We start from the raw sequence: 12,656 nt of genomic DNA on the forward strand, positions 1-12,656 counted from the left end.
AAACAAGAGGTTGTCTACAAGTGTCCTGGCAGCCAGGAGTGCATGTAAACCATCAGTGCACCAGGAGATAAATTAGGGGCTAGTTACATGAGCACAGCTTTTAAAAGTGGGAGCCTCAGCTTGTGGGGGGGGGGGCATTTCTGGTACTCAAATGCTTACTACCAAAGCAGGCCTGCTCGGCCACCAACCACCAAGTCCACCAGCAGCCTTCCAACTATATACCCATATTTTTTTGGGGGGGGGAGGAGAAAACACAGCTGTCATTAGCTGCTTGCTTCGGACTTGGTTAGATATGGCAGCTTCCTGACGGCCACTACGCTTGCAGAGCACTCGACGTCACCACGATCGGTCACAGCGCCACCAAAAAGCACATTTCTTTCCTTGCACCTTTTTGCTTTGGCCCCCTACTTAAAAACACATTTAAAAAACAAAACAAAAAAGCAAACCCAACCTGCATTCCAGGAGTTTTTGAGCAGCCCCCCCCCCCAAGTCCAGCAAAAACCCGCTTCCCACTTCAACAACAGCTGCAACAAGCACTATGACTCGGAAGGGATGCTCGTCAATGAACAAGCAGGCGATTCCAAGAACGGCCTCTTTGACCCTGAAGGTCAAACGCTAGTTAACTAAGGGAGACACCTTCTTCCTATCACACCTACCCTCAAAGGCCTTGAGGGAAATAATTGAGCAGGAGATCCTGCCTGCCAAGGAGAACAACACTTCCTTATTTGTGCTGGGAAACATAGAATCTAGCAAGGTCCCACCAGGAGCCACGATGGAGGAAGTGAAGCATCCTTTTATCACCGGAAGACTGTTGAGACCCGAGGGGTGGGGGTGGCAAGCAGGCTTGGAAAGGGAATCTTGGGCCTTAATGGATTGTTGATTTTTTTTAGCATATATATTTTTTGAAGGAAATTGAAGCATTTTTTTAAAAAAAACAACTTAAAACACAGCTGCAACACCCTCCTCCCCCCCAAAAGCAGCAAGTGTAAAAGAAACCCTCTCCCCGCTTCCCAACCCTCCCCCCACCCACCCACCCACCCAGTTTGGCTTTGGAGAAATCCCATCGGCGGCCATGCGTCTTCCCGAAATCCGGGAGTGCTGCCCCCCCCCGGCAAAAGCGCATCCGTCCCATTCCGTGCAGAGGTTGCTGCCTATGTACACGCCCAGTTCACAGTTGGAAGTTCACATTACGTCAGTAGCTCCGTTCCGAAGAGGCTCAGTGGAATAATTCAAGTAACAGGCCGAGCGCTTGCCGTTCCCCTTTCCCGACGCACCCCCGTGTCCCCCAACTGTCCATCGCCGGCAATGGACCTTGTGCCAAAAAAGGAGGCGATGCGGCAAGGGCCGGAGAGGAAATCGTCCTCAGTGCATACACAGCCACAGGACAAACCTCTCATTCCGGGGCGAGGTTTGCTTCACAGTACCAGTTCCCAGGCCCGGCCACGCGGACCCCCTTCCCTTTCCCCAGACAGCCAGTTAGCTGTGAGCCTCGGTGCCATTTGGCGTCAGCTTGGCTTTCCTCTCCGTGCCCGGCCCGCGGGCAGAGTACTGCACCAGGAGGAAAGGCTCCTTGGTCTCTCCCTCGCCGACGATGCTCTCCTCGTCCTCCGACTGGCTGATCCTCTGCAGGCGCAGGTAACACCAGCAGCCCAGGATCAGAGCGCCCAGAGCAGCAATAGCGATCAGGATGACGATGACCGTCACCACGCCGGTGGTCGGGCTGTGGTCCATGATCGACATGGCTGCCTCCTGACGAAGACCAACCACAGGCTGCCGTTTTATCCCTTTGGAGCCGGTCAGTCGGAAGAGGCGTTCAGCTGCTCCTTAGCCCCTGGAATATGAGAACAGAAGATTTCAATTCTTGTTTTCCGATTGATTGATTGATTGATTACTTGTTACACACATGAGGGTCCCAAGCAGTGTGAGAAACTCAAGATATACAGGTAAAGGTACCCCTGACCGTTAGGTCCAGTTGTGGATGACTCTGGGGTTGCGGCGCTCATCTTGCTTTACTGGCCAAGGGAGCCGGCGCACAGCTTCCAGGTCATGTGGCCAGCATGATTCAAACTTCAAGAAAGAAGATTCCACCTAAACATTAGGAAGAACTTCCTGACAGTAAGAGCTGTTTGGCAGTGGAATTTGCTACCAAGGAGTGTGGTGGAGTCTCCTTCTTTGGAGGTCTTTAAGCAGAGGCTTGACAGCCATATGTCAAGAATGCTTTGATGGTGTTTCCTGCTTGGCAGGGGGTTGGACTGGATGGCCCTTGTGGTCTCCTCCAACTCTATGATTCTATGATTCTATGACAAAGCTGCTTCTGGCAAAACCAGAGCAGTGCACGGAAACGCCGTTTACCTTCCCGCTGTTTACCTTACCTATTTATCTACTTGCAGTCTGACGTGCTTTTGAACTGCTAGGTTGGCAAGAGCTGGGACCGAGCAACGGGAGCTTACTCTGTCGCGGGGATTCAAACCACCGACCTTCTGATCAGCAAGCCCTAGGCTCTGTGGTTTAGATTACAGCACCACCCGCATCCCCAAGATATATAAGCTAGGCGCTAATTAAGTTGGAGGTGTTAAAACACACTATAATTGGGGTCCTGGCCTGGGAGGCCTCAGGCTAAGGGCTGCAGCTTGGTGATAAGCGCTGTTGCGTTTCTGGCAGAAGGTGACAGCTATAATTCCTGATATCTCATGGCACTGCGTCTAGCCGCCGGCAATGCAGGACTCTTTCACCCAGTGTGAGGCTTGAACCCACGACCCTAAGAGTATCATGCTTTATCGGCTGACGTTTTAAAATCCAACCTCCATCAGCCCCCAACAGAACGGCCTATCATGAGGGATGATGGGAGTTGTCGTCCAACGTAAAAGGTAAAGGACCCCTGGACGGTTAAGTCCAGTCAAAGGCAACTATGGGGTTGCACGCTCAACTCGCTTTCAGGCCAAGGGAGCCGGCGTTTGTCCACAGACAGCTTTCTGGGTCATGTGGCCAGCATGGCTAAACCGTTACTGGCGAACGGAGCACCGTGACGAGTGCCACAGCACACAGAAATGCTGTTTAGTCCCGCTGCAGCGCTACCTATTTATCTACTTGCACTGGCGTGCTTTCGAACTGCAAGGTTGGCAGGAGCTGGGACAGAGCAACCGTCGCAGGGATTCGAACTGCCGACCTTCCGATCAGCAAGCCCAAGAGGCTCAGTGTTTTAGACCACAGCACCACCCACGTCCCTGCCGTCCAACATATCCTCGGTCCAGGCAAGCCGGAGGCATCATCACAGCTGAAGGACAAATTCCAGCCAGGCAGAAACACTCAAAGATGCAAAGCAGGGAGGATGAGGGTGTGTGGCCTGGGGAAAGGGGTGTGGCCAAGAAAAGGTGTGGCCTGGGAAGAGTGCTGTCAGCTCGACAGAGGGCCTTGGGGCAGGGCCTGAATTTGGTACATCACTGCCCTACTTGGGGGGGGGGGAGCCATCCAACCCAGACCAATGTGCTTTAGACCTAAAAGTCTCTACAAGGAGATGTAGACCTTAGTGGAGCTAAGATGCTGCCCATTCATTTGCTAAGGTGCAGGTAGTTCCCGAGGGGCTTATCCTGACTCAACCGCAATATCGATGTCAGCTCACCACCCAGCCCCATTCCTGCTGGACTTTTAAAAATCGTTCCAAGATCTCGGGTTTGCTGTTTATAGCTATTCCAAGCAATTACCAGAGGATGCTCGAAACCTTGCCAGCATCCTCCACGCTCTCCGAGCATTGGGTGTCAAAACTGTGGAGTGCAGATGCTCAAGGCGGTCCTATGGCACCAGGGAGACCAGCAAGTTTCTAGAGGCATAAACCAAACTCCATGCATGCACTTGCTTGTGTCCGAAGTGCCCTGCCTCTCTTACAGCTGGGGTGGGGAACATCTTTTTCAGCCAGAGGGCCACATCCCATCTGGGCAGGCTCCCAAGGGCCACATACCAAGGTCTTATGAAAATTCACCTGCGTTTGAATGTGAATTTCTTATGTACACACTCCTGCATTTTATTTTCACTACCACATACATTTTTTTAGCAACATGTTACTGCAGTATATGCACTTTGCACATTACTTGGCTAGAGATAGGTAAAGGTAAAGGGACCCCTGACCATTAGGTCCAGTCATGACCGACTCAGGGGTTGCGCGCTCATCTTGCATTATTGGCCGAGGGAGCCAGCGTTTAGCTTCTAGGTCATGTGGCCAGCATGACAAAGCCACTTCTGGCGAACCAGAGCAGCGCACGGAAACGCCGTTTACCTTCCCGCTGTAGCAGTTCCTATTTATCTACTTGCATTTTGACGTGCTTTCGAACTGCTAGGTTGGCAGGAGCTGGGACCAAGCAACGGGAGCTCACCCCGTCGCAGGGATTCGAATCGCCGACCTTCTGATCAGCAAGCCCTAGACTCTGTGGTTTAACCCACAGCGCCACCTGGCATTGCAAAAGTCTGAGAAGCGCAAATCTGGAAGGATGGGGGGGGTGTTTTGGATTCCGTACCATTTCAGAAAATTCAAGTTATAAAATTAAGCGTGAAATTGAGAAAGCGAGTAAGAGGAAACTGGATGGATTCAGGACAGATGAAGTTAAGTTCTTGTTCGCACAGCACATAGTTAAAATATGCAATTCACTCCCACGGGGAAGGCCACCAACTTAAAATCATATAATTGTAGTGCTGGAAGGGGCCACAAGGCTCATCTAGTCCAAACCCCTGCAATATGTACTTTAAAATGACTTTAAAAGAGGATTGGAAAAAGTCATGGAGATCGTACGGGGGATGATATATAATGAATTGTAGAAAATGTTGAAAATAACATTTGTTAAACAACCAGAAGCTTTTTTGTTAGGCATTTTAGGCCAAGATATACTGAAAGAGAAGAGGACCCTATTCATGTATGCTACTACAGCGGCGAAAATGTTGATAGCAAAAATTGGAAGACTGGAGAATTACCAAATAAATAATAATAATAATTTATTATTTATACCCCGCCCATCTGGCCAGGTTCCCCCAGCCACTCTGGGCGGCTTCCAACAAAATATTAAAATACAGAAATCCATCAAACATTAAAAGCTTCCCTAAACAGGGCTGCCTTAAGATGCCTTCTAAAGGTCTGGTAATTGTTGTTCTCTTTGACCTCTGTGGGAGGGCGTTGCACAGGGCGGGCGCCACCACCGAGAAGGCCCTCTGCCTAGTTCCCTGCAACTTGGCTTCTCGCAACGAGGGAACCACCAGAAGACCCTCGGCGCTGGACCTCAGTGTCCGGGCAGAACGATGGGGGTGGAGATGCTCCTTCAGGTATACTGGACCGAGGCAGTTTAGGGCTTTAAAGGTAAACACCAACACTTTGAATTGTGTTCGGAACCGTACTGGGAGCCAATGTCGGTCTTTCAGGACCGGTGTTATGTGGCAAGAAAAACTGATGAGTTATGCAGAAATGGCAAAACTGACGGACAGACTACGGGAAAAAGACAACAGTGACTTTGAAAGAGAATGGGAACCATTTATTGTATACCTGCAGAAACAAAGAAAGACTATTGACTTGATGGCAGGATTTAAATAAACACTCACCCCCTTTAGTAATAGAAATATGTAGTAAACAAGGAAATATAATATACATTTTTAGAGATAAAGGTAAAGCACCGTGTGTAATACGGGGAAAAATAAATCAGAAGTGGAAATTGGGGGAAGCCCAGGAGGGGTGGGAAGAGGGAATGTAATATGAATGTTATGGATATGTGATGTTTGTAATTGAAAAAGAAAATGGAATAAAAAATTAATAATAATAAAAAAGGAAAAAGTCATGGAGAAAAGGCTGTAATCCATCTTGGCTTTGCTCCACAGGCAGCAATGCTTTTGAGTATCAGCTGGTCTCCCCACAGGCAAGCTGGACAGGATGTGGGTCACTGATCCAGCAAGTCTGTGACCTCATGAATTAGGGAGATGCACATTAAATGCAAACCGAGCCCAATTCCTCCCTCATCCTGACTCACAGGGTTCTCCTCCTCACACCACAGCCAGGGAGAAAGAGAGAGCAGTAGTTATCTTCCGCTTCAAATACTGTAACGCAAAACCCTCAAAGCTCGCACAACAGGTTCGGTGTCTCCACAAGCGCATGGCGGTGAGAAGGTACCGCTGGTTTGCAACATCCATGCCAACAAAGGGAAGGGAACCCTGGAAAGCATTGCCTGTTCTTGCCATACAAGGGGAGAGGGTAAAATAATAATAATAATAATAATAATTATTATTATTATTTATACCCCGCCCATCTGGCTGGGTTTCCCCAGCCACTCTGGGCGGCTTCCAACAGAAAAATGAAATAAAACAAACTATTAAACATTAAAAGCCTCCCTAAACAGGGCTGCCTTCAGATGTCTTCTATAAATCTGGTAGCTGTTTTTCTCTTTGACATCTGATGGGAGGGTGTTCCACAGGGAGGGCGCCACTACCAAGAAGGCCCTCTGCCTGGTTCCCTGCAACTTGGCTTCTCGCAACGAGGGAACCACCAGAAAGCCCTTGGTACTGGACCTCAGTGTCCGGGCAGAACGATGGGGGTGGAGATGCTCCTTCATGTATACTGGACCGAGGCCATTTAGGGCTTTAAAAGTCAGCACCAACACTTTGAACTGTGCTTGGAAACGTACTGGGAGCCAATGTAGATCTTTCAAGACCGATGGTGTTATGTGGTCTCGGCGGTCGCTCCCAGTCACCAGTCTAGCTGCCGCATTCTGGATTAGTTGTAGTTTCCGGGTCACATTCAAAGGTAGCCCCACGTAGAGCGCATTGCAGTGTTCTGGCCTGAAGGGTGCAATTGCCTGAGGGTGCAGAGGCTGCTGGATAGCGCCCAACGCGCCCAACTCCATAAAGGTCTTCTCACAGCAGCCAGCCAGATGCCCGCAGGAAGCCAGAAATCAGGACCGGCGGGCAACGGCGCTCTCCCCATTTACAATTCCCAGCCACCGCTATGCAGACACGTAACTTTAAAATGTGCTTCCAGTGTTTGCAGCTGTAATTCTGTCCTGAAAAGTATTTTAAGCCACAGACAGCTTTGCTTCAAGGAGCTTCTTATTTCAGCCTTTGTCAATCCGGTGCCCCTCGGCATTTTGCACCTGGCTATCGGCCACTTGCAACCAAGCGAAGATGCCTGGGTGCCAGGATGGTGCCCGACATCTCCACCAACTAGGGATCATTGGATCTGGACTGTTTTCACGCACTAATCCCCCAACCAGTAGAATTCTATCAGCTATCTTTTATCTAGGCCAGTGTTTCCCAACCTTGTGCCTCCAGCTGTTTTCGGACTACAATTCCCATCATTCCTGACCACTGGTCTTGCTAGCTAGGGATGATGGGAGTTGTAGTCCCAAAACATCTGGAGGCACAAGGTTGGGAAACACTGATCTAGGCAATCAGAATGAATTTCAGGAACCAAAATGCTTTTTTCCCCTGTGCAGCCTGAGCAGGAGCAGTGAATGGCGTTACACTTCCTTGCTGTCAGCGCTTGTCTTCATTTACCTGCCCTGCTCACAGCTGTGAAGAATATTCCTATGTTATGAATGGTCCTTGTCACCAAGGAATAGGCCAATATATACCGGTATGTGGACTGTCCCCGGATCAATGGACTTTTCTTCTTTTAAATTTTCAACGCTCTTAATCTAGCTCATGTCTGTCCTCTTGAACAAGCTAGATAATTAACCGAGAATCAATCACAGGCAGTCCATCATTTGAAAAATAAGACTTTAGAATCATAGAATCATAGAGTTGGAAGAGACCACAAGGGCCATCCAGTCCAACCCCCTGCCGAGCAGGAAACACCATCAAAGCATCCTTGACATATGCCTGTCAAGCCTCTGCTTAAAGACCTCCAAAGAAGGAGACTCCACCACACTCCTTGGCAGCAAATTCCACTGCCGAACAGCTCTTACTGTCAGGAAGTTCTTCCCAATGTTTAGGTGGAATCTTCTTTCTTGTAGTTTGAATCCATTGCTCCGTGTCCGCTTCTCTGGAGCAGCAGAAAACAACCTTTCTCCCTCCTCTATATGACATCCTTTTATATATTTGAACATGGCTATCATATCACCCCTTAACCTTCTCTTCTCCAGGCTAAACATACCCAGCTCCCTAAGCCGTTCCTCATAAGGCACCGTTTCCAGGCCTTTGACCATTTTGGTTGCCCTCCTCTGGACACGTTCCAGCTTGTCGGTATCCTTCTTGAACTGTGGTGCCCAGAACTGGACACAGTACTCCAGGTGAGGTCTGACCAGAGCAGAATCAATCACAGTCAGTCGATCATTTGAAAAATAAGACTTCTAAAACCTTGGTTTAAGGAGCTGTTTAGCCCTAGCTTATATATCTGAGTTTCCAACACTGCCTTTGGCCTGAGCCAGTTGGGCGCTTATCGTGTCCTTACTAGCTAAATAAGGTTGTTTAGATGGGAGTTCTCAGCTGCTTAGATGGAATAACAGATGGGACCGGGAGGGGGCGGGGCAGGCTTGGCACAAGATCCCAACAAATGCTGGAGGCAGGGCAGTAGTAGTTAACAGGTGGGTAGAGAAAGGATAGCAAACATTCTGGATTCACCATTCTGGGCTTCATTCCACAGCAGGGAGACCCAAGTTAGGAGAAATCTATGGCATGACCAGACTGAAGATGGCATTAATAGTAGCCCTATCTAAAAGGGGGGGGGGAGAGAATCTGGCAAGTCCCCTATGAGACTTACATTTGGGCTTTTTAATTTAGAAAAAAAATAAGGTGACTAAAGTTAGGGAAATGCCAGAGGTTTATACATTTTTAAGACCATTGTGGTTTTGACAGGCTTTTAATGTGGGATCCCTTAATCAGATCCGTCATTATCGATGCTAGCTGCTTGCCAGCTCTATTTTCCGGTGCTCCGTTTTAACGTTTCCAGAATGTTGCTCTTCATAGCCGCTGGGTACCGCCGGGGGGGGGGCTCTCTGACCCACACTGCAGTTTCTGAATGTAAGCACAGTTAAAAGGGGATGTCGTCGTCCTGTACAGGACTAGAACTCAGAGCCACCCAGGGAAACTGGGGTAGCCAAGTCAGGACAGAGAAAAGAGCCCTTTGCACAGCAGTATTAGAAACTCAAGATATATAAGCCAGGTGCCAAATGACCTTATATCTAGGCTATGGTCACCATAACGGAATGTTTGTTCGCCAGGGGGTTGGACTAAATTCTACAGTTCTATGATCTCAGCTACACTGCTTGACTGTAGATTGCTCTTAAAACAATTCGCTTGTCCCAGTTTGCAAAGGAGGAGAAACAGACACCGTGGAAATGGAATTAACTATGGACTAAGGCAGAGTTTTTTAAACTGTGGCCGCCAACCTGGTGCCCAGAAATCTCCACTAGCAAAAAGCCACATGGCGAAATTCAAACAGTGTGCAGCACATAATTGGTGGGGTTCACCAACAGAAGATGGTGGTCTATCAACAGCCCTGTGAGGGAGGTTAAGAGGCTGTGACTGGCCCACAGTCACTCAGTGAACTTCAGGCCCAAGTGGGGACGTGAACCCTGATCTCCCAGGTCCTAGTCTGGCACTCTAACCACTGTACCACACTGGCTCCCTAGAGACCTTCTGCTATGGGGCAGCTCTATAAATTAAGTAGGCAAATAAATACAGTGGTACCTCGACTTACGAGTAACTCGACTTCCGAAAGTTTCGACTTCCGAAGTCGGGTTACGCGGAAGTCTTTCCCCTGGTTTTCGCTGTGTGCGCACAGTCTGCGCGTGCGCAAAGATCGCGCTTTGCGCATGCGCAGAACGGGCGCTTCGAGAACCGAAGAATTCGACTTCTGAAGAGCGCCGCGGAACGGATCACCTTTGGAAGTCAAGGTATCACTGTATGGGGAAAACAAAATGTCACTTAGAGAAGGAAGTATTTTCCTGGAAGCTAGAATTTGTTTTATTCCCGATCGTTTCCTTTGATGTTTTAACGTGCTGTAAACCGCTTTGGGATTTTTTCCCTTTAAAATATAAAACGGTATAGAAATTAAATTAATAGCAGCAGCAATAAAGTTCGTAAAGGTGCCCAGACATTCTGTTGTGGTGACCGTAACCTACCGTGTTCCTCATATTATAAGACATGTCTTATATTTATTTTTTCCTCAAAAAAACACACTATGGCTTATTTTCAAGGGATGTCTTATTTTTTTCTTCATCCTCCTGCCACGGCCAGCATTGCTGCTGTGCCTATCACTATGTCTTATTTTCGGGGTATGGCTTATATTTCTTGAATGCTTAAAAATCCTGCTATGGCTTATTTTATGGGTATGTCTTAAAATATGAGAAACAGGGTAGGTTTATGGTGACATTTGGTGATTAGCTTATAAATCTGAGTTTCTAACACTGCAGCCAGGTGGGAGGGTTTCAGAAGCTCACCAGCAGGGCTTGAGTGCAAGAGAACATCTCTCCTGCTGTTGTTCCCCAGAGACTAAGAACCACGACACAATGGTGGCTGGACTCACACAACCATTAACTCAATTTTCCTGATGTTTCCCTACCTGCTAATTGTGGCATTGTATCTGAGCTTGGGCAACACAGACCAATAAAAAAAACCACTTCCAGAAATACAGTGAAATATACCACGGAGCTCATTTCCATGTTACTTGCTTCCAGGAAAAAAAATAAGCAAACAACATGGAAATGAGTGCCATATTCCGCTATATGTATTTCCATAGTCGTGTGAAGGCAGCTCAGATATAACGAGGAAAAAAACAGTTGGGGAAACGAAACGCCATGTGAATGCAGCTAGTATCAAAGTCATCCTTCCTTCCCGCTCTGCAATGTCGATTTTGCAATGTCCTTCTGAAGAAATCACTGCAAAAAAGAGGGAAAGAACCCCGTATCGGGTCTAGACAAAGCGTCTTTTATCCCAAGCATGTTTTGAACACCAGCCTGTCTCAGGGGAACAGTGGTTCCCCCCCCCCAAAAAAGCCAGGTAGCTGGATCTTCTCAGTCTCTCCTGACACTGCGCATAAATCTCAGAACCTCACCAGGTCAAGGCAGGGAGAACGACTCACACAAATTACAGAGCTAGTCATCAACCCAGCCAGCGGTGGCACAAAGTCACAAGGCTTCTGCAAGCATTTTTTTAAAAAAAGAGATGGAAAAGAAGATAAGAGGCCACAGGCCGCTTGACCAGTTCATTAGGTCCACAGTGAGAGGGGTGGAAGTGGGGGGTTATCCCAACAAAGCCTTCAATCAGGTGGAGGGACAACCACAGTTTAAATCACTGCGCAAATTTCCTCTCTGGATTAAGAACATAGGGATGCCACAACTCTCTCTCAGACAACTGGTATTTGGAGACACACTGTCCCTAAACAATCGTAGTAAAAAAAGCCAGCAATAGGGGATGGGGGACTTGGCATCTTGAAGAACTTCCCGATGATAAAGAGTCATAGTATTGTAGAGTTGAAAGGGACCCCAAGGTTCATCAAGTCCAACTTCCTGCAATGCCCGAGAGCGGAACAGGCTGCCTTGGAAAGCGGCAGTCTCTTGTTCATGCAGATGCCAACCCATCAGGGATGTTGTAGCAGTGGGAATCTTCAGCATCACAAATGGGTTGGACTACAGGACATTTGAGGTTGCTTTATCACTTATGAGCGGATCTGGTCCCACGATAATTCTCTGGCTCGGAAGAGAGGGCTGGGCCGCTACTCCGGGCAGAAAGAACCACACTCACTTAAAAAGGCCCGTTTTTACATCACAGAATTTCGCTGAGGCACTGCTCTGGAAGTCTCCTGGTCTACAGCTCTAGGAAGCTGCTCTATGCATTGGCTCAGCTTTCCCAGCTGTGCCTGGAGATGCCTGGGACTCAAGGTGGGACCTTCTACATGCAGAACAGTTGCCCACCGCTCAGCCACACACAACTCTTCCCAGAAGGGTCCCAGCTGCGTTTATAATCCAGTGTCCATTCCAGTCTCTGGCAAAGAGGGTTACATAATCCTATTTGCGCCAAAAGCCCTCGATGGTGGAGGAGAAACCGGGCTCTCTCGCACCGCTCTGCAGCAAAGCAGTCCCCACGCAAACCCCCATAGGCCAGAATGAAATCAAGAGGGCAGGTCATTTGGACATCAACGCCAAGGGGAGTGTCGGACACAAAAACAGCGAGGAGTAGCACCAAGCAACACACAGACCGCCCCTGCTGCCAGGGCAAGTGCTCAATGGCTCATTATGCTCGCCAACCGACAGTTAACCAAGGCTGCAAAAAATGAGCATTTCCCCCCAGCCAATGATGTTCTGCTGGCTGGAGGCATCAAAAGCTCTCTCTCCTCCCTCTGGGAAGCCCCTTTCCCCTCGCAAACAAACCCTGGGGTATTCAATTCAGTTTCCCCACTGCTTCTTTCAGATTCTGCAAATTCTCTAGACCCCCAAGGAAATGCAACACAGCCCCCCTTGGCCAGAAATAAACACAGCCAGCTGCCCCCAACTCCCAGCGGCTGCCGGAGCAGTTGTTGTCTGCTGAAGGCATCCTGCCCCCCCCCCCACTTTCCTGTCCACTCCACACCCTGCACAAATGCAACCACAGCTGTGGGGCAATGTGAACCTTCAGTGCATGACGCCACATTGGGGGGGGGGGGCAAAATGCACAGGCAGCGAGCCGGACAGAGCAGTCTGCCCTTTGACAGGCTC

The 12,656-nt window shown here is 48.9% G+C and overlaps 1 protein-coding gene across 1 annotated transcript in view; it reads right to left on the bottom strand.

Annotated features, from left to right (window-relative positions):
- Positions 1-247: 247 nt before the first annotated feature.
- Positions 248-12,656, bottom strand: part of SNN (stannin) — a 13,473-nt gene continuing 1,064 nt past the window's right edge. The window contains exon 2 of the mRNA XM_035132170.2: positions 248-1,831. Coding sequence (XP_034988061.1) covers positions 1,477-1,740 — 264 coding nt within the window. The 5' untranslated portion in view covers positions 1,741-1,831 and the 3' untranslated portion in view covers positions 248-1,476. The remainder of the gene's footprint in view (positions 1,832-12,656) is intronic.

Source organism: Zootoca vivipara, chromosome 14 (genome assembly GCF_963506605.1).
Source record: "Zootoca vivipara chromosome 14, rZooViv1.1, whole genome shotgun sequence".
NCBI lineage: Eukaryota > Metazoa > Chordata > Lepidosauria > Squamata > Lacertidae > Zootoca > Zootoca vivipara.